Raw genomic sequence first — 23,141 nt, 5'->3', positions numbered from 1 at the left:
GAAAATATTCTGAAAAACCAACCAGGTCAGAAAAACACAAAATCCACATCCCCTTAGCAACCATGCTAAAAAATAGGTAGCCAGTAGAAAGCAATTAAAGAAAATTGGAATAGTTAATGAACATAACAAATCTACTCTCTTGATCCTGAACATTCAAGAAAGGGGTTTGATTTTGTGCATTGTATACTATTAGCTAACCAGCCACTTGAAGGTATAAAACCCATATTTGTGTGTACCTTGCCCCCCTGATTTTGAAGACATCATGGTATATGGGATAAACTTCCAGAGCCATGAACTGCACTTAGAGGTATTTACCTTAAGAGGCATTTTGCAGTATTCATTGAGTTGTGGCACATCAAACACCAGCCGCCGCAGGAGCTGCTGCAGCATGGAAGGCCTCAAGTGACTGCAGCAAGAAAACAGGAAGACAGGACAAAATAAAATAAATCAGGAAGCAGGGAACCAAAGAAACACTCCATGGTAAGCATGCATTAGGGCTTAGCCTCAAAATAATCAGCCCCTAAATACAAGAACTTGGGTAAAGAACAGTGGATGACAAAGCCCCTTAAAAACTGAGTACAGTTAACGTTCAGAAAGAGGGACTTGCGCTAATGAATTGGGATACCTAAGATTAAATTTCAGTCTCCATGTGACAGTTGTTCTAGATCTGTGCAGTGACTATGAGCAAAGAACCTAAGAGAAGGAAGGTGCAGTTGATCTCACAGCCCTTTGAATTCTGTAAGGGGAGAAGCTAGAGCTGACCAAGCTGCACAGGTGGAATCTGAGGCCACCTACTGGTGTGACTTGAAAGAGACTTCAGGCCTCCTGGTTACAAACTGATCCAGGCAATTTTGAGGCTTTGTTCTCAAAACAACTCCTTAAAAGGCAAATAGTAGTTAATTAAAGAATAATGCATCAAATTACAGAGTTCATGGCTGTGGTATTTGGACAAGTAAATTCTGAGGTAGACAAAGGAGAAATAAGCAACATTGATCAGCTTTTATTTTTTAGGTTGCTGACACAACCCAGTGGAACCTAAGGATTTTTTCCAGAAAAGGTGCATGTGTGCATGTGTACACACACTTGCGCGCGTATGCGCGCGCGCACACACACACACACACACAAATTTGCTACTTGAAATCAATTTATGAGTCTCTGGATTCCTTCCTGCAATACCTAAGGAGCTATGGAGACAGGGCTAATAATTCTGATGTTAAGGGAATGTGCTGAGGGAAGAAATCCTTCAAGTACCTACAACAAGGTGGAAAACAAAACTACATTTGTTTCCCTACCTCTCTTAGAGGTATTTACCTGGCCCTGTGATCAAAGCCCTGGGATGAGAATACCTACCTCCAAGTATGCAGCCCTGTTTCTAGTGATTATAAGGCAAAATTATTCTGTTTCACATTATTGTTCAAATATTGAGCAATTAGCACCTAAGATTGACTAATTAGAATAAAACCAAGAACGTAATCTATCTGTAGCCCTACTGATTCCTGACTTATTAAAAATAAACAATAAAAGGCAAGTTAAGTACCAGTTTGTCTGCTTTATCTAGAGCTCATGTGGGAATAAGAGAATTGTGCCAGACCTTAAGTGTAGAGTAATAGGGCTATGAGCTGGAGTTTTTGTTTGATGCAAAAAAAAAAAAAAAAAATTCTCCCACAAATCTGTAATCTTTGAAAATATCTGCATTCAAATGAGTCACCTCAACATGGCACTGTAACGAAGAGCCAGCAGTGCTGGGAAGTGGGGCTTCTTGCTTGATGAGGTTCCTAAGACACATGCTAAGTTCATGTAGATCTCGATCTGAAGCTCTCCATGCAGAACTGGTACTGACAGGACTATTTCTTCTTGTGAAAACTCATTATTTAGTCACTTTGCCACCATAAACAAGGAATGGGCCATTATTCTTCCTTTTGAAATGGCAAAGTGGAAAACCTAGTATCCTATGATTCCTAGAGGTTTATCAGTATATCTGTGTCTACCAAGCTATGTGTCTCTTGCTAGACCCAAAAATATTGCAAATAATTCTATATCAGTTGCTATGGTAATCTTGGAATGGATGAGATAATCAGAGTATAGGATCTGATTTTAGAAGGGGATCTCAGGGAGAAACTCCCTTTTGAAGCTTGGGCCTAAGTCACCTTCCCACCCTCCACTCCCCTCCCAGGGAAATAGTACTGTGCAGAGACCAGTTCATTCCCAGAGATAGCGGAAGACTGTGGGCTTTAGAAGATACAAAGGCAATAGATATAGGTTAATCTTAATAAAGCATTTTAAATATAGAGACCATTGCTATATTTGAAACATGTGAGACGGCCCTTCTGAAAAATATTTTAAGCTTTATTTTTAGGGTGGTTTAACATTTACAGAAAAATTGAGAGAAAGATGCAGAGAGTTCCTACATTTTCTTTCCCCACACATGCATAGCCTCTTTCATTATCAGCACCCACCCCCTAAGCATGGGACATTTGTTACAGTTGACGAACCTATATTGACATGTCACTATTGTCCAAGCCCATAGTTTATACTGGGATGCATGCTTGGTGTTACAAATTCTATGGGTTTGGACAAAAGCATAATGACATCTATCAACTTAGTACTGCACAGAGTATTTTCCCTACCTTGAAAGTCCTCTGTGCTCAGTCTATTCATATCTTTCTTACAACCTCTGGAAACTACTGATCTTTTTAGTATCTCCATAGTTTTTTGTTTTTTCTTCCTCCAGAATGTCGTCATATGGTTGAAATCTTAACAGTATGTAGTCTTTTCAGATTGGCTTCTTTCACTTAAGTAATATGCACTGAAGGTTCCTCCCTGTCTTTTCAGGCTTGATAGTTCATTTCTAGTAATTGTAAGGTAAAATTTACTCAATGTTTTATATTATCGTTCAGATAATGAGCAATTGTCACTTAAGAAGTAATAATATTCAATTATCTGCATTGTTTTAGTTTTATCTTTCCATTCATCTACTCAAGGACTTCTTGGTTGCTTCCCAGTTTTGGCAATTGTGAATAAAACTGCTGTGAATATCCATGTACAGGTTTTTGTATGACAGAAATTTTCATTTTCTTTGGGTAAGTACCAAGGAGCATGATGACTGGATTATATTCTAAGAAACTGCCAAAATATCTTCCAAGAAGCTGTGCCATTTTGTATTCTCATCAGCAATGAATGACAGTCCCATTTGCTCCATCATCTCCCCAGCAAATGTGTCGCCAGTGTTTGGTGACATATTCTAATAGGTGTACTGTGGTATCTCATTGAGATTGTCTCAGTTGCTGTCCTAAGAGAACTGAAGAATTGTTTGTTCTGGATAGCCTTAGCCTGTAATGGATAGTCATCTCTCCTGTGATTAGGGAAACAACTCATTCAGCAAGACTCAGGACTATGCTGTGCTGGTTCCTAAAGGGGAAGCCAGTTGATTCCCTCTCCCGGGCAACAGAGAGTGATTCTCATCCTTGGCTGAATACTGGAATCACTTGGGGAACTTAGAAAGCTAGAATCCTAGAATCCATCCCTAAATACTTTGATTTTGGGGGGCTGGGTATGACTTAGGTGCTAGGATATTTATTTAGTAACCCATCAGGTGATTGTGATATGCAGTGGGGAGGAAAACCACTGGCTTAAAAACAGATGGTGGTCCTAGACCATGCTGCTGAGACCTGCTATTGAAAGACCTCCTTTTCCTTTGCTCCTACCAGACTTGATGTAGAGTCTGAGAACCCAAGACCCTTGGGGTGACCACCCTTTGTTTTGCTTGGCTCTGATGCCCTTCTACAGTGGTAAAAACTACTGCCCTTAATTCCCCAATGTGACTTGAGACTTTTTGCTCCAAGTCTTAGGAGGCCTGGAGGTAGCTCACTTTGATTCACTTAGTCTGGCCTTTGTGTCAAGCCTTCATCTTTAGAGGATGGAAAAATCTGTTCTACTTGAGAACTAAACAATTAGTTCATAATCTGAGCGCTTCAGGCTCAAAAGACAGTCTCCTCTCCTAGTTCATTGCCCCATGAGCTAAAGCCTGAGCTGTGTCCCCCACTTCTCCATAGTGAAAGATGAGCTTCAAGGGAGAGTCTGTGGCAAATAGAGGTACCAAGCACATTGTAGGAGGAGATGTCTGGGGGATGGCTGGAGGATCAGGAAGGCCTGGCAGCTTCCTCAGGCTGTGTCACCAGTTTTTAGATTACACAATTAAATGCAGTTGGCATGGATACATACACAGAAGTGAAAAACACAGGAGAGGGTACTCACTTGCAAATTGCAAGCAAACATTCTTCTATGGTATCCCTCTGTGCTTTGGTGAGGGATCGTCCCTTAGAAAGCCTGTATATGGTCTGCAGTGTGGAATCAATCAGAGAGGTGTAGTGCTCTGTCCCGGCAAAGAGAGGGGCGCATCTTGTAAGGAGTGGGAGCACAGCGGAGCATATATACCTGTTCAGTGCCAGCGCAGACTCTGTGGTGCTGAGGGACACCTAGGGAAGGGGATCATATGCTTGTTAATCTCTGGAGAACAGCAGAGCTTATCCTGTGCACTGCCCTCCTGTGCTGCAGGTGGAGAAAGCATGTTTCCCGTTTGCAGAGTGAACATTCTACCTGGTCACATACCTATTTTTCTTTTACATTTAAAATGAAATAAGAATAATTAAAAAACCCCAGAAGAGTAAAGATCAAAAGTTGGCTGGATCTCAAATGATGCTCTAAACATCTGTTTCCATCAAAGAAGAATTTTAAACTCTTATTAAAATCAAACAGATGACCAACAGTTTAACCCAACATCCTTGAGACTTGTAGGCCCAACTTCTAGGCTACAACATTTTTATTTCTAACTTTAGTTCTCTTGTCTCAATTTATGGGGATTTGCATTGTCCTCTTATGATTGGAAGGTTAGTGAATGGTTGGTTAGAAGCCAGGCAGCCTCCCAAATTGACCAGTTTGGTGAACTTTACAAAGAGAATGTGAAACTCTGACCAACATCATTTAACTTGTAAGCATTTCGAGCTGTTCACCACCTGATAAATGACATATTCATCACTTCAGGGAGCCTTAACCCTGCACAGGAAAAAGTATAAAAAAGGAATAGGAATCTAGGGCTTTCTCTAAAATTCTGGCATAATTCTTGCTTACAATGTTCTCTTTTGTTCATTCAGATGGACAGGCTGAATTCAAGGAAAACCCATTTAGTGACACTAAATATAGCTAAAGCATGATTAACTTCCATCTTTGAAAACTGCAGAACTTCAAAAGAGACCTTGAGATTCACAGAGATAAAATATTATCATTATTCCCTGTGATTATTACAGCCATTATATTTGTAACACATTTTCTGTAACTTATGATTTGAAAAGCTGTTTTCTTTGAAATTTACACAATTCTGGGTGTTCCTATTAATTATCAAAAGTTTGTCTTCCTGAAGCTTTTGGCAATCATGCTGGAAAATAAAGCTCATCTTTCCCATTTATCATTTTCACAGAGTTGTTAGAATGAGGAAGTCAGAGCAGAGCTTTGATTCCAACGGCTTAAAAGCTTTCAAATGAGAATGCACGGACTTTGTGTTGGGGAGTTGATTTGATATAAAACCTTTTTTGTTGCAGACGGTGCTTGGAAAAGCATGTGATCAAATACCAGACGCTAGAACAGCATTTGCTGTTTACTTGCTCTATAAAAAATTGAATGCTTTGATCAGGAACCTCGGGGAGGCCTCACAAGTTAAAATAAAAAAAGTATTTTTTTTAAATCAAGAAACTCAAAAGTTCAAAACAAAAACAGTAGTGGATGCATTGTTTTTACTCTCCAAATGATTCATATGTCCCCGACACCTTATGGACACATCATTTCTCATGTCCATGCCATATATAGATCTCCACGCCTGAGTGGAACTCCTGTCGTCTTCCATTACTGGGTAGACCATTCAAGGGGAATCCACCTCAGTATCTGCTGCTGACCACCCACTACAAAAACACACTTCTATCTCTGTTGGACGTCATGTGGAGCCTTTGAGAAAACTTATAATTGATGAAAAACCACCTTAAACTAGCAAGATGTTTTTCAGAATTAAGCTGCTCTAGATTGCTTTTTCTCCTTGGACCCAGGACTCCTGGCACACTGTTTTTCTATGAGGTTCTGATATTTGGCAGCTGACATCTCCGTCATTTTTTTACTCCTGGGGTCTCTTGTTACTGTTGAATTGCTTTCCTACGCCTTGGTTTCCAAACATGTATTTGCCCTGGGCCTCTTGTACTGACCTTTGCCACATCTCTGGCTTTCCACCTATTCTACTTGATGGTCAGTATGCTAAACCATGAGAGTGGAAAGGGCATTTCCATCCGAGAGGGAAAAGTCAGGCTTTTCCATCAGTAATAGAGCCATGTTTTCAACCAAGGTGATTTTATCCCCCAGGGATGTTTGATGATGTATGAAATTATTTTTTTGCAGGGGCGGGAGAAGGGATTGGAGTGGTATTGGTATCTAGCGGTTAGAGACCAGGGATACTGCTAAACATACAATGAGCAGGATAACCCCATACAGAAAATGGTGCCAAGGTTAAGGAACTGTAATTGAGTTTTTTCTTACCCTTTAAAGCAGACTACAATGTAATGAGTGACAGGTAGAAAATATTTGGTTGTAAGTCTAATGTTTCTAATTTGCAATAAGGGGGGAATTTTTTTTTTTCTTATTTTAGCAACTTACTGTATCTAGAGAGGCAGAGGCTCTTAAGTCCGGTAAAAATCCAACCTCCAGCAAGTGGAGCAGAAAAGTTTGATCCTTAATGCCATAAACACGGTCCAGGAACAGCACCATGGGTGCCTTGTGGTCAGGGCAGAAGTTGGCTGCCATATCAGGCTCACTGACTGACCCATCTGAAAGACAGAAAATGTCATTTTTGTTTTTCTATCTTAGCCTCAAAAGGCAACATAAAACTTGTTCTAGTAAATAAAAGGATTTTGGGAGGAAAAAAACATAATGCTGTGCTGGAGCCAGCTTACACTGGATTGGGAGAGCCGGTTGTTAAAGTTCCAGGAATTCCCTGTGCCAGTTCCTAAACATGGATGGCCATTATTAAGCAGGTGGTATATGTGCACTATGGAGTTTTACACAAGCATGATAAAGAACAAAATTGTGACATTTGTCGGAAAATGGATGGAACTGGAAAATATCATATTAAGTGAAATAAGCCAGACTCAGAAAGTCAAGGGTTGAATATTTTCTCTTATATCTGGAAGACAGAGATAAAAAAGGGGTAAAAAGAGACTTTCATGAGGAAAAACACTAAAAGAAAGGAGACTAATAGAGGATGGGGATCAAGGGAGGAGGAGGGGAGGAAAAGGGAAGGTACTGAGCAACGAAACTGATTATATAATGTGCATATATGAATATGTCACAATGAACCCTACTACGTTGTAAAATTATGATGTACCAATAAAAATTATTCTAAAAAATAAAAACTAACAAGTCAATTATATTATAAAAGGTAACAAATACACATAACTAATTACTTCCCAATTCTTTTCCTACAATTTATCCTTTGGATGTTGTTTAGTATTGATTGTGTCTGTTTTCTGGAAATACAATATTATGCTGTGCCCACCCTCTTCCCTGGGTGGGCAGGTGGGAAGGGTGCAGCTGCTGGTCCTCCTGTCCTGAGCACTGAGCACCTCCAGCTCGGGCCTGAATGGCTGCTGAGGCTGACACGATGTCTCGAATATGCTTGGTGTTTTAAAGAACATTATTTTGTGGGATATAAAAAAGTGTTTTGGGCTGGGATATAGCTCAGTGGCAAAGTGCTTGCCTCGTATTTGCAAAGCCCTGGGGGTTCAATCCCCAGTTTAAAAAAAAACATTTTTTTTTTGCTCAAAAAACACTTCTTGGGTAACATTGAATTCAACACTTTTTTTCTTTACCACATGTTTTCTCAGAGGCTTTATCATCTCACCATGCTTCATGAGGTTACAAAAGTGTGATGTATTCTACAGAACTTTCCAGGCTTATTTGACCCTAAGCCCTTATTAATATGTATGTCTATTAACATCTTCAACAAAAATGTTCCATGAAACATCAGTTTGGGAATCATTGCAATGGTCAGTCATGTTATCTTTACAGTTTCTCCATCTGCCAGGAAAGCAGGTGGAGTGACTCAGAAACAAAATACTTTTGTGAGAATTGTGCAAAGGTGACTGATGTCAAATATTCCATGTAGCATTTGAGGGGAAGAAACTTTTTTATGATCCTCAGCTGTGAGGTATTCAGGACTGTGGCAGAATACAGCCTGTATGTTGTCCATTGCCGTTGCCTTGATCATCTGGGGCACAGAGACAAGGAAGAAGGAAGGCCATGGTATGAGTTTCCACTTGCCCCATTCCACCAAACTTCTTCAGAGGGTCAATGTGTTTGGAGGATGGTGAGGTTTGTATAACCCTGTGGGACATATATTTGGTTGCCTTGATACAGAGAGGAGCCAGCTGAAGTCTAGAGGAGAAAACTCCTCATCACCAGAAAAAGAGCAAGGCGTGTTCCCTGGGCAGCCTGTACTGCAAGTTGGCCATGGAAGACACTGTACTGGGGATGGAGTCCTGCTGCTGCTGGAAGACTGGCAGGTTTAGCCTGCCTACATCCCTACCTTTGTTCAGGGAGGGCAATTTCAGGGGGATGCTGATGATCCCAACTAGGTCCTCTGTGGGGACCAGGGAGCGCAGAATGGACCGGATCCGGATGGCTTCCCCTTTTCCTGTCTGGATGAGCTGTAATGTAGGTTTGGAAAAAGAGATTAGATAGATGAAGTTCCTACACCTCCACTCCACCCCACCTCCACGCTTTCAGCAATAACATGGGTCTATTTAAGAGAACAGGTACACTTCTATGTTCCTCTAATTGCTATAGACACTCGTGGCCACAGGAAAAGAGAGAAGCCTGCTCCTGATTTTCAAGAAGAGGGGCTATTGAATAACTGATGAAGGAGGCCACTTGAGTCCTTTGCTGTGGCTGAAATGGTCATGTAGTTAAAGTGACAATCAAATCTCAGCAGTAAATGTACAGCATGCAGGTGGCTTCTTAATGTGAGAGCACCACAGGGGCCTCTCATGGGCATGACAGATGTGGCATCAATGTGATCACAATGCCAGACCCCAGCATTCTAGTAAATGTAGAAATGGCTCATGAATCTCAATTTCCTAAAGCCTGATTAATGCTGGGGTGGGAGGTGGGCAAGAAGGGTATAGAGAATGTCAGAGAACTTGAGTGCCTTGGTGCAGTTATCCCAGGGTGGATAACCTGATCCATAAAGACACCAATGGGCCAGGCAGCATGCACCCAGTGGGCATGCATGTCTTTCTGCTGTGTGGTCTCTGGAGAGGGACAGTGAGCCCTCTGCCAGGAAGTGAACTGTGAGAAGCTCAGGTTCAGATCTGCACCACGTGCACTGATGGCTTGCTAGGTTCTGAAGCTCCATGGTCCCAGGGAAGGGACCTCCCTTTCCTGTGGATAGAGGCAAGGCTGTCAGTAATGACAGCATCTTTCCTCCTCCTGACAGAGCAGGGGCTACTGAGGGGGTGTGAAAAGATGTGTGCACACATGTAAGGTGCTGGGACAGAGGCAGGCAGGTAGGAACTCTTTCCCCACTGGCTGTGGTGGCTTAGCTTTCCCAGGCTGCCTTCCTGAGAATAAGCCGACTTGCTTCTGAAAGGGAAGAGAGGTGATCAGGAAAACTAGAGTTTAAACACACAGGGTCTTTGACACTCTCTTTCCAAGACTGCAGAACACCCTGCTGCTTCCCTGGCTCCCTCCAAGCTTTCTTTGTTTAAAGGCATAAAAATGGAAAGACAGGTCTATGTGGGTAAAGCCGATTTATCATCACAGGAACTGGAATTCCAACAATTCCATTCAGCCTTCTTTACCAAGATTTAGATTTTATTTTCATATGAAAAGCAATTATTTCCTCCCTCACTGATGATGTGAATCTTTATACTCAGCAGGGGTGCAAATAGAAAAGGGCATAGCTTTTAGATCAAAACTGGAAGTCCAAGAAAATATTTTATAAACTGAACCACCTTTGTGTGTGTATATGCAAAGATCTATCTTGGATAAATAATCAGACAGGCACTCTGGGAAGAGACTGCTTTCTTCGGATCAAATGCCATAGTCATCAAGAAAAGAGAATTTTATACACTGAGGGTCCTTTTGATACTTGCGAGGCCATTCATGATAACCATGATCAGGAATCAAGTTGGTCACATTTTAACCAAACTGAGGCACATGAGGAACATAATTTTGGAAGGCTTTTGAAGTAAAGTCTGTAGTAGATATGCCCAACTAGTGCCACAGGGAAACCACACCCTTGGATATCTGCCCAGGAGTCCTTCCAATAGAAAGCTGCACAATCGGGTATTTGAGATAGAAACAACTTTGATGCTCCTCAAAGGAACAAAGGCATGATAGCAAATGCCAAACACAGAGGAGGGAACTAAGTTCAGGAAACCTCCAGTGTTCTCTACTGAGGCTTCTCAGAGTTGCTTTCTAGGGACTCCGTCACTTACATGCATTTCAGGAGCACAGCGGCCCAGCAGATCTATAAGAGCCGAATAAAATGACATAATTGCATTGCCCATATGCACGATCTCTTCTTCCTCCTCCTCCTCATCCGGGCTGTAGAGAGAATCGACATGGGGAGGTGTGAGGTTACCTGGCGGGTGCTGCCATGTATTACATTGAGCTGCTTGATATGGAAACACGCACTCTGCTCAAATTTCCCTTGGAACCTCTCATATCTTTACAAGTTGATATTGTTTATTCATTAAGCTCAAAGGACCTAAATACTTGCCCATGGCATCCCTAGGAGCCCATGAACTTTCAGGCACAAGTTCAGATGCTGCCCACCATTCACTCCCTCTTCCTCCTTGCATATATGCAAAGTCCCATTGGCCAGGGAGTCAGGAGGGCTAAGTCCATGTCCTGCTGTGCTAACAAGCAACATGACTTTGGGCCTCAGTTTCCCCTTATGTTACATGAGGAAGTGGGATAGGCACATATTTTGGGTTCTTTCTAGTCTACCAGGTCATCTACCAGAACTGATGACAAAGAAAAAAGCCAACTGCCTGGAGAAAGTTACCTCTGCTGGGTTATACCCATTCTGTAGATTCTGGGGTCTAATCTAGAGGCTGTGACAAAGAAAGGGAAGTGATCATAAGACTTGACAGGGGACAGTGACAAGGTGATCAGATAATCTACCCACTGTACCCTTCACCTTTCAATGCCAAGGTTGTTAATTGTATGACTTTTCATAATCTGTGATGCCTCCCACCAAGGAATCAAATAGAAACACTTTTCTGAGTAATCCTCATCCTTCCAGAAGAGGGAGAAGGCGGCAATGCTTTTACAAGTGACAGGTGAGACCTTGCAGGTCAAAGTACTGAAGGAAGTGCGCTGGATTAGACAATGATTGTCACCTTGGTCCAGGCCTTTCAGCCTCCACACAGCTTCCTCTAGTGGTGAGGCTGGAGGGAGGGGCAGTGGAGGCCAGAAGGGGCTGCTGCCTCGGGGATGTGCCCGTTGAGGCCAGTGGAGTCGGTATAGAAGGTAAAGACACTCCACTAGGCTTGCTGGAAGAGTCAAGACGATTATGCACTTGACAAAGGGATTTTAAGTCTTTTAACAATGACTGTAAAGAAAAAAATCTATGCATTTTCTACAGAGGCAAGTTTTTGATACTGTTTTAATCAGCTGGGTGTTCACAGTGTTTGGGAGCTCACTCACCATATCCTGAAGAAGGCAACTGCTTTCACTTACACGTCTCTCTTGTATCCCTGAGATGGGAGGTCAAGAGCCGGATTCTCAGAGATCTTGATGGCGCCCTGCATGGCTGCCAACAGGCCGTTTCCTCCTTCACCCCGCAGGGCTGGGCCAAAGCACTCTGGGCGTCTGATGAGCAGCTTAACCACCACGCTGGCGTTCTCTTCCACACTCTCACCTAAGGAAGAGAGGCACCGTTTCCTTCTCACTGGAAAGGGCACCCCAGAAGTTATTCCCAGTCGAGGAGCTGGCTGAGCAGTACATGTCATTCAGCTTGTTTCTGAGTCTTAAGTCTATGAGGAAATACTGCCAAGGTCAATATCTATTTGAAGATCAGAAAGATCTTTATGATAGCATAGAATTTTCCTCTTCGGCTCAGGATTTTGAACCACTGAGATCATTTCACTATATTTAGATCTCAGAAGGCTAGTAATATATTACTGAGTCTACTAACGGTTCAATCATGAGTGACTCAGAAAAAATAGCTTTACATCTTTATTAACTCCACGAGGAGATATCAATTTGCTCCCTTCCTTGAAAGGAGATAAGGTGACAACTCAAGCTGGTATGGCTCAATTAAACTCTAGGGAGGTGACATGTTAGCTTATGACACTATTACCGTCATACAGTCTAGTGTGTACCCTAGAACAGCCAGGTTTGTATGGATAGGCTTGAAGGCATTTCTGAAATTATCTATCCAGATAAAGAATCTACTGGGGGAAGTTTTCTTGGTTATTCCTATAAATGTCTGACATAAGGTAAAAGGTCGGAGAACTGTGTTCTGTTGTCATTTCTATTTGGATGAATCATAGAAAACAGACAGGGTCTCATTTCTTGAACAGGTGATTAAGTAGTGGAACTGGAATACTCAGGGAGGGATAGTCATGGTTTGCCAAACCTAATACTTGCATTTAGAGAGTTTTACAGTTAAAACAACATAAAACATACCTTCCGTCTCAGGAGAAATTCTAACTTTTGTGTGAGAATTTAATCCCTGAGCCAAGAGTCAAAGGCAAAACCTTTTTGGGATTGCATATTAGATAAACCTGAAGAAAAGTTTTTTTTTCTAAATCATAGTGTTTATTATCAGATTGATATTGATATGAATTGATATATATTTGTTCTATACAAATATATAAAAATTTATGTTTATTCACACACACACACACACACACACACCCAAATAGCGTTTGCATTGTCATAGGCTATTGTATTATATATTCTTGTGCAAAACAATACCTCAAACCTTAGCAGGTTAAAGCTAAGTATTTGTTGTCTCAGTTTCCCTAGGTCAGGAATTTGGGAGTGACTAAGCTGGGTGGTCCTGGTCTGGGCCCTTGAGGCTGCCCTCACAGGGTTGGCCAGGGTTACAGTCTTCTGTGGGCGGGTCTGGGACTGGAGTATCAGCTTCCAAGCTCATACACATGGCTGTTGGCAGGAGGCCTCAGTTGCTTGCTGGATGTTGGGTGCAGGCCTCAATTCCTTACCATATTGGGCTCTTCCTAGGGCTTCTGGAATGTCATCATTGACATGGAAGCTGGCTTCCCACAGAGTAAATGATCCAAGAAGAGTAAGGCATATGTGGTAGTGCTTTTAGCAACTTGGTAATCTATCACTATTTTGCTACATTCTATTCATTAGAAGTGATTCACTAAGTCCAGCTCACATTAAAGGCAGAAGAATTAGGCTTCATTTTTTGGAGGGAGAATCAAATAATTTACCTATTTTAAAATCATTATATCAATTTAAATTATGATTAAAGGAAATATTTATGAATCAACTTAGAAATATTGTGATTAGAACATCAGAATGGAAAGCCCAAAACACCTGGCTCCTCATTCTAGCATTTTAGCTAGAATGCACACTGCATGATCTCATTGGCCCTGTTAAGATACTCATACCCTTTCTAGTTTCAGAGAGTTCGTTAGTCTAATCCATAAGAAGACATTAGTTCCATCATGTCCAGAAGCATGGAGGGTCTGAGCTTGCTGTCCAAGTGCTTGAAATTACTTTGGGCCCATCCCTTACATATGAGCACACCTAATGTGTCACCAGCCCTGCAGCACCCACCTTAAACCACAGCTGCAATCCTGTCCCAGAGCCTCTCTTGTTGACATCCTCTTTTACCACCTAACCTTCTGCACTGCAGGCAAAATTCAAGATTGCAATCATATACCAAGAGAAGTTTCATTAACCTAAAGTTAAACAGCTCACCAGTTTACTTTTTATAGTTCAATATTTCAGAAAGACTCAAAGTTTTGTAAAGAAGTTTGCCTTCAGATATCATCTAATGCACAACATCAAAAAGAATTATTTTTTATTAAACTAGAATCCATATGAGAAAAATTAGGAGATGTTAACAGGGTAAAATAATCACAATAATGTTATGGTAGAAAGAATAAACATATTCTTGCAAGAGAAAAGCCAAGGAAATGTTGAACAATACTGTGCAGTTTGTGAAGATGCTACGTTATACCTTGTTATTGTGCAGCTTTTATGACCTTGCTTTGCTGTTGATTGAACCCAGCATTTTTACCTGATATGGTTTATTGATAGGAGGGACACTTCCATAAAAGGACCAGGAGAATCAACATATTTAAAAATATATACTCTTAAGTCATAGATGCAAGTAATGGTTCACCACTTTCAAATGTTTCTGGCTCCCAATACTTACAAGGTAGCATACCCATCCATCCTCCTGGTTGTCATTTTTCATTAAAAGAATAATGAAGCTAAAACTGAATTTTTTGGAGTGAAAAATGGAGGCAAAAACAACCCTATTAATCAAGCTTATTCAAGTGCTGTGATTCTTTTAGTCACCTGGTGGAAATGCTGGTGGGCCAGCCACAGTTTTTGCCAGTATGATGGACTTAACTCTCCCCCAGGGATCAGCACTGTAGAGTGTGATGGAGATATGGAACCACACTGTGCAACAGAAGCTGAAAAATCGGACAAGGGGTTCTATGTTGAGTTTGCTATCGAAATTCACTTGCCCAATTAGCCTTATTTTAACTGTGTTTCATGTCTTCAGAGCTAAGCTAATTAGGCTGGCTCCTACAACCAACCAGGAAGCCATCCCTTGATTACGTGGATTTGGACATCTGTGGGGGATGCAGAGCGTACCCTGCAAGAGAAAGAAACTGAATTTTGTTGCTAATTAGAGAGGGAAACAAGGAAAAAATTTTCCAAAAGCTTTACAAGGTAGGAAGGACAGAGAAAGAACATTCTCCTCCTAATTACCTGTAGCTCAGCAAGCTTTATGCTAACCAACTCAACTCTGGAAAAGCTGAATATTGACCTTGAGGGCATTTTTCAAGGGAGAGAGAGATTTGAGGTAAACTAGTTTTGCCCAAGGGCTTACGAAAATGTTTTTGCTTGAGCTCCAAAATAAATAATGAACTTAATAACAGCATGAATGTTCACAGTCTTTCTTCAAAGGTTCTCAATGCTGTGTTCATATTACCATCTTTTCCCCTGACATTCCCGAGCAGGTGGATGGAAATGGAAATGATTTTCCCATTTTACATTGTTAAAACAGTCATACTCACCACAGGGACAAAGAATAGAAATGCAATGATTTTATCTTCAGCTCATCATCATTTCTTACTCTGCCTTCTAACTACAGTTTCTGTTTCAAAGTTCCATTTCCTGGAATGTTCTCCTTCCTATTCCCTTGGCTTAAACTCTGCAACTAGGTAAATTCATTTTGTCCCTCAGGAAAAGCTTGAGCGTGGGATCCCCAAGGTCTCAAATACCCTGGACTCATTCTTTGTATCTTCTTTTCTCTCTAGACTGTGTATTTCATAAGAACAGGCTCATACATCTGAATCATTTAGCCCTGTGTGCTTAAGGTTCTTGCTAACATCTGGCATAAAATAGACATTTGAAATATATTTTTTAAATAAATGAATAGACTTTATTGAGACTCAAGACAGAGGCTTAGAATGATTGGGAGGAAAACCGAGGGTGACAAGCCATCACTGCATTACCAGACAATTGTCAGCCTCTGCTTCTGAGTGCCTGGTTGTCCATTTCCTCAGATTGGAGTTAGTCCCAAGCAAAGGAAGAAATTCCCCAATCAAGTCCTAGTGTAGTAGAAGATAACACTACCACAGGGGGGTGGGGTGGGCAGCATGAACGAGTCTAGAGTCACTCTCATTCACTGGGAGATTCATAGGGCAGGATGGTGGTCAGACCAAAAACCTGTTTTCTGGAAAAAGGCAAACTTTGATATGGTGCCAGGAGACTTGTATGAACCATCATTACAAGCTTAGAGCCTTCCAGTCTGAGAAGAGAGGTCCATAAACTGTTGAGTCCATAAACTACTATTATAGCATAGAGAGCAAACCAGAACTGTTTGCCCATTTACACATTCATTCAACCATCTGTTGAGCGCACTACACTCTAGTCACTGGTCTAGGAATGGGGGACAAGTAATGAACAAGACATGAAGCCTGGATCTCAGAATGAGATAAATAGAACAGAATCATCTGATCAGACCTCAGAACTGTCTTAGTGCCTCTCCACTCTCTTGCAGATATATAAGAAATAAGTGCTTATTATTTCACGCCAGTGAGATTATGAATTTTTCTTATGTAACAGAGACAGACTGGAATAGGGGTGAGAGTAGAAGCAGGGAATTCAGTTCCTATGTAAGTGTGGTGGTTCAGGTGGAAGATAACAACAGCCTGGAGTAGGATATGGTGATGGGAGATGGAGAAAAGCAGACTGACCTCAGAAATCTTTTCGATAACCAATCAAGAGAATTTGCTAATGAAGTGGATAGGAGGATAAGACACAATGCTGAATAAGGAATGCTACCTGACAACTGGCTGGAGTAGCTATAAAGTTGTCAGTCCTAGTTAAGGAAATGAGGACTCTTGGGGGAAGAACAGGTTTGGAGTGATAGTTACAGATTTATCACTAACGTGTACAACATGTGAGATGCCCATGAATGGAAACATCAAGCAGGCAACAGGATACACAAGTCTGGGGCTCAGTGAAGAGGACAAAGCTGGGAATGCACATTTGGGGATCCTAGGCATATGTGTAGAACTCAAAGCCACAGGACTAAATGAAATACGGGTGGACTGGTACAGGAGAAGCCTAGGAATTCTGAGGATGGGAATTTAATCACAGACCCAGGCTAAAATTTTGCCCACTGTCTAAACTTTGAGTCACATGGCATTTTAAAAACATGTGTAATAAAACTTGAATGAGATGAAAACCTGGAGTCAGAATTGATGTGTGCTTGCTCTGATAGACTAGAGCTCACCTGATAAATATGTGTATTTTCTCTGAGTTGATGAAGATCAACTTGTGATGAGCACCAGGCTCACAATAATACCATTTTGTGTGAATAATGTTGATAAAGCAGGTTTCCTTTTTTTTTTTCCATTTCAGCTTCAGCTTAAATACTTAATTCTTTTTTTTAGGTATCAGGTTTCATGCTATTGTTATCAGTGAAATGATCAATAAAGTCCACATATACATGGATTCTGGACATTTGGGTCTACTGTCAAGACACTTGGTTAGTAGCACCACTGAGCCCCCCAGAAACTTTGGAGAACTACTGAGCATACACTCAGTGTGAAAGAAACAGACATCCTTTCATCCAGACCAGATTTTCTGATTTAGGTGCTCTGGACACTGGTCCATAAGGTCCCATTAGGTTCTTCATTTGAGGAATTTATTTTCTATTATGTATATTATTTTTACTATCTATTTAATTCTATTTTTTTTTTGGTGGTGGTACTGGGGATTAAACTCAGGGATGCTCTATCATTGAGCTACACCTCCAGCCCTTTTTATCTTTTAATTTGGGAGAGGGTCTTGCTAAGTTGTCCAGGCTGACCTTGAACTTGTGATCCTTCCTCAACCTTCCAAGCCACTTGATGATATCAATAATATCGTATTCTACCTTCTCTTGCCACATTGGCCTACGTGTACAACACGTGAGATGCCCATGAATGGAAACATCAAGCAGGAAACAGGATACACAACATCATCACAGTGTCGTACTCATAGTGTCTCCTGAGTACAACACTGTGATGATGCTCACATACAGCTTCAACACTTTAAAATTCTTTACTTTGGCTAATTTTTCCAGAATTTGCTGAATCTTTCTGACTGTATTGTAAATTTGAGTAAAAAAATGTTTTTCACATTTCAGTCCTATCCATCATCAGTCTTTAGTATCAACCACAAATTAATATCTATTTCTGACCCTAAAAATACAAATATGTGGACAGAAATGAAATAGATGATCTCATCTATACTTTACATAACTTCAAATTTAAGATGGCAATTTGAACTCTTGACCCTAATGGATGTCTGTCTCCTATCTCAAGCACCCATCACTATAATCTCCCTATACTCTGTTAAAATGTATCCCCATTTCTTTAAGATGTTATTCAACACCTACTTTCTTCCCTATGCATTCCTATACCAATTTTACCAGATTCGAATAAACCGCATTTTCTTGGCATGCCAACAGTCACATGTGTCACTACATAGGTAGGTGTGGTTGGGAGTTTTTAGTATATTCCAGGCTTGCTTCTGATAATTCTTCTTGTATCTGCTTGGTTTCCTGCTTCAGGGCAGCACTTCTAGGGCCTGAACATCACTTCTCATAGTCTCTCATGTAACTCTTTGCATGTCACTGACAGATGCCCAAGTTATGGCCACTGGTTATAAATCTGCCTGGGTATGCAGATTCAAAGCTGCAAAACAGTATGTTCCTCACATGTGAATTTATGGTCTAGGGGAGATATCACTAAAACATGCCAAGGTCTCTAAGAAAGCACAGAATAACTTCCCCTTTGTGCAGACTAGGAGGAAACCTGTCCCTTGTGAGAAGCTACATTAGAAAAGGAATTGTCACAGACACATCTGTGTGTAGCCTGGCTACACAGTTTGCCATTGCCAGGTAACTAGGAGCTTCTTGGTTTCATTACTCCCAGAGTTAAATGCAGCCCAAGGCTTCTCAGTGGGTTCATAAAATATATATATGGAAACAATGACTTGCTTTAGGAAGTTTTTTTTTAAAGGTAAATCTTGTTTGAAAATATTTTTCCAAAAACATTAAGAGATACTTGTAAAATAATGTTAGAAGGAAATTGCATATTTATTATTTTGATATAGCAAAAGCTTTTGATTGGTTCTTAGAAATGTTTTTGCTAAAAAAATTGGCACTTAAAAATAATTAAATAATGCCAAAAATTTTGACAGGTTCTAAGTAGAGAATACTACTTCTCTTTATTTATCAGGGAGACAGTGCTGGGAAGGTCTCTGGTGTCAAACTGTTTTGGCTCAAATCCTGACTTTGTGTCCTCCTCCCTATATGACTCTGGACAAAGCATTTAACCCCTCTGAGTTTCAGGGGATCCATCTATAAAAAGATAAAGACAATTTTACTTACCTGCTATGGTCTGAAATGTTTGTGGGCCCCCCCACATTCATATGTTGAACTGCTAATCCCCAAGGTGATGGTATTTAAAGGTGGGAGGAAGTTAGGTCATGAGAATGAAGCCCTCATGAATGGCATTATGAAAGAATCCCAGAGAGCTGTCTTGCCCTTTCTACCATGGAAAGGCACGGATAGACAGTGCCACATATGAACCAGGAACCTCATCAGACATCTACTATGCCAGTGATTTTGATCTTGGGCTTTCCAACCTCTAAAGGCTGTGAAAAATAAGTTTCTGTTGTTTATAAGATGTCTCATCAATGGTGTTTTGTTATAGCAGCCCAAAGAGACTAACATACTATGCCACTGGATTGTTGTATGATTTAAGAAAGTTAATACATGTAAAAGTGCTTTGAACTGTGCCCAACACATGGTCAATGTTCAGTGTGTTAGCTGTTATCTTCCTTCCCACAAACTATAACCACCCCTATAGTCATTCATTACCACCCATTATCACATCTACCATTGCTTTCCATCACCTACCTTGATCACTCCCATGACCTGCTATGACCACCACCCAACCATAATATCCAACCATCACTACCATTACCATTCATCACTCATTATGAGAAAACCCACTATCATTCACCATCAACCACCACAAACATTATTTTGTCTTCTACTGTGATTCCCCCATACCAACTTTATCTTTCAATGATGAGCAGAGGATCTGTTCTGCTGAGCAGAGGCCATAAAAGTAGCCAGAATATCCTTTTCAATGATCTCTTAGGTATAAAAACTTGGAGATCCCCCCAAATCTATTTACTTGTAAAGGTTATGGACAATAATAATTAACATAATTTCAGATTACTATGTTTCTGTCACTGTGTTAATCTTAGTTTTCCATGAATTATTTCATTTAAGTTTCACAATGACTTTGTAAGGTAGATGCTATTACTGTTTTATGTGAAAAAAAAAAAAAAAAAGAACCGAGGCTAGGAAAAGTTTACTAACTTGCTTAAATTCACACAGCTAGTGGGTGAAAGAGCCAATTTTGATCCTCTGTTCTCCTGTCCAAACTCTACTGTGTTACTGTGATTGAGTCACTCTTCTTCCTCCTGTAGGTATTAAAAATATATACGTTTTTATACTCTGCATATCTATCTTTTTCATGCTCGCCTCTGTGACAATAAACTCTCAACCACTTTAACTATAAATGGTCTACAAATCTATTCAGTATCCATCTGTTGACTGATTGATTTCTATCCTAACAACCAAATTAGGGAAGCCTCTATTTGAGTATTGTCGCTGTAAAATCAATATGATTGACAGAAACTCAGTTTACTGTGCTTCATCCCAAACCACATTCTCCTTATTTATTTTCTTCCTACCCTCAAATCTCTAAGCTAGAATGTGAATTTTGCTACTTTTCTCTCAACACACCAAGCTTGGCATCTCATTATTATCACCATCCAGCCCTATGAATCTTGTCTATACTTTCTTTTGGATATCATCTCCTGGAGTCTATTCCTACCCTCACTGTTATAATTTGTTACAACCTGAGCACAGAAGCTGTCAGTGGTACCCATAAGTCTCTCTTTTGTTAAAAAGGTTTCCCAGTTCTCCACATAGCAGATCAATACTAAACTTTTTCAGCTTTGCATTTATGTCCTGCCTGCAATTATAGCCATCTAGCTACCTTTTAAGTCCCGATTTTGACCACTGCCATCCACATAGCCACCCTCGGGACTGACAAACCACTGTTTCCTGAGAACAGTATGCTTTAGCCTTCAGGCCACTGAATGTGCTGCTGTCTGATTAGATAAACTCTCTGTATCTCTGTATCTGGAAACTTGAACTTTCAAAATCATCTCTAACTTTAGCTCCTCCATGAAGACTTGTCCAATCTTTTCAACAGGATATGAGTTTCCCTTCTTGAAGCTTTTCAGTTCTCCCTGACTTACTTCACTTTTTTAAAACAGTGATCTCTGTCAATGTATACTTCCCTCAAAATACTATAAATTCTTTGAAAGCAGAACCTGAATTCCTTTGCCAAAACCAAATATGGTCTTTATATTTTAGAGGTACACTAAACTTTAAATTAAAATGCATATATCTGCCCACTGATGGGCCAATTGTAATTGCATTCTAAAACTGTACTATAGAGACTATGTTAAAAAGATATAAAAATACCTGAAAGTAAAGGGGGCAGATAAAACATTTGGTATAGAGTTGAGTTCCATATGGTTGTATCCAACTAGCAAAAGCAAGTGCTGGAATTTGGGCAATACAGATGGGGTATAGCCAGTGGTTTCATTTACCTTCAAACTCATATCCACATTTCCACTAAATAAAACTCTTGACATGACTGTGAAGGTGGCCTAGATAAATAGGTTCATCTTGTTCTAGTTTGTCTGCCATACAGTCTATTTACATAATTTAGTGAGATGTATGAATTCTTAATATTCATTTCACACACTCAAAAATGTGTCTCTATATTGTTATAACTGTGTCAATTCTGAAATGATTATTTGGATAGGAAGTGGAACAGATTATTAGAGAATATTCTAGAACTGCCCTGAAGAGAACAAAGCAATTTAGCAAAGATGTGATCAATATGGGAAGCTGCAGTGAAGAACATGTAGAGAGAAGCAGGAGGCAGTTGATAAGGAACCTGGCTGAGAGTCCATGGGAATAAAACAAAGGCATCTCAAAGGTTGTAATCCAGTCGGGACAGGGGAAGCCCCAGGAAAATGGAAATCATTCAAATTAAGAAGCAGTGTGGTGTTTTAAAGTCCTTTAAACAGCACACTGCAGGTACATAGCCACATTAATGTTTATAGCAGCACAATTCACAATAGCTAAACTGTGGAACCAACCTAGATGCCCTTCAGTAGATAAATGGATAAAAAAATGTGGTATATATACACAATGGAATTTTACTCAGCAACAAAGGAGAATAAAATCATGGCATTTGCAGGTAAATGGATGGAGTTGGGGAATATAATGCTAAATGAAGTTAGCCAATCCCAAAAAACTAAATGCTGAATGTTTCCCTTGATATAAGGAATCTGATTTATAGTGGGGTAGGGACGGGGAGCATGGGAGGATTGGATGAACTCTAGATAGGGCAGAGGGGTGGGAGCGGGAGGGAGGGGGCATGGGTTTAGAAATAATGGTGGAATGTGATGAACATCATTATTCAAAGTACATGTGTGAAGACATGAATTGGTGTGAATATACTTTGTACATAACCAGAGGTATGAAAAATTTGTGCTTTATATGTGTAATATGAATTGTAATGCATTCTATCATATAAAAAATTAACAAAAAAGAAGCAGTATGGTGGTAGAGAGATATACACAAGAGAGTAAGCATGTGGGATGGGAATGGAGGGAGACAAGAAAAGCACATGTGGATAAAATAATCACATCACACCAATATATTTTGAGATAAATTCTTAGAACAATTGGCATGATTTTCTACTAGCTGCAATCCCCCTTTGAGAGCACTTAACCAGGCCAGAAGGATTCATTAGCCTGGAACCCAAAACAGAGAAGGGACAAGGACTATAACAAGCGCAAATATGAGTGAATTATTACTATAACAACATCCTGATAGATGAGGTACCTTTTCAAGAAACTAGTCTGCTCATTTTATATAATATTTAGCACATTATTCTGCTTAAACTAAAGAATTTTGGTAGTGCTGGAATTCACTGCAAATAGAAAGTGATTTCTACTGAGAAGAATACTATTTGGGGGGTGAAAAATTTTGTTTTACCTTTTACACTTATTTAGTTATTTTTAATTTTTTTCATTGGCCTGTCCACCCACCCTTCCATCCATCTGTCCGTCCACACATCCAATATTCTAGGGATCTGGAGAATCATGTGTATTTAGCTCTCTGAAATAGTTGAGACGATTTATTAATAAAAGCCCCTCATTTGCTG

At 40.3% G+C, this 23,141-nt stretch overlaps 1 protein-coding gene across 1 annotated transcript in view; it reads right to left on the bottom strand.

The window, feature by feature from the left end:
• The window catches only part of RYR3 (ryanodine receptor 3), a 518,939-nt gene that overhangs the window by 109,859 nt on the left and 385,939 nt on the right, over positions 1-23,141 (bottom strand). The window contains exons 43-48 of the mRNA XM_081292880.1: positions 11,779-11,959; positions 10,530-10,638; positions 8,618-8,738; positions 6,691-6,860; positions 4,255-4,475; positions 316-406 (exon numbers count right to left, since the gene is read on the bottom strand). Coding sequence (XP_081149006.1) covers positions 316-406; positions 4,255-4,475; positions 6,691-6,860; positions 8,618-8,738; positions 10,530-10,638; positions 11,779-11,959 — 893 coding nt within the window. The remainder of the gene's footprint in view (positions 1-315; positions 407-4,254; positions 4,476-6,690; positions 6,861-8,617; positions 8,739-10,529; positions 10,639-11,778; positions 11,960-23,141) is intronic.

The sequence above is a fragment of the Spermophilus citellus genome (genome assembly GCF_964194105.1).
Source record: "Spermophilus citellus genome assembly, chromosome: 4".
Classification (NCBI taxonomy): domain Eukaryota; kingdom Metazoa; phylum Chordata; class Mammalia; order Rodentia; family Sciuridae; genus Spermophilus; species Spermophilus citellus.
Note: the sequence above shows the minus strand (reverse complement) of the source record. Positions and strands in the feature narration are given on the sequence as shown.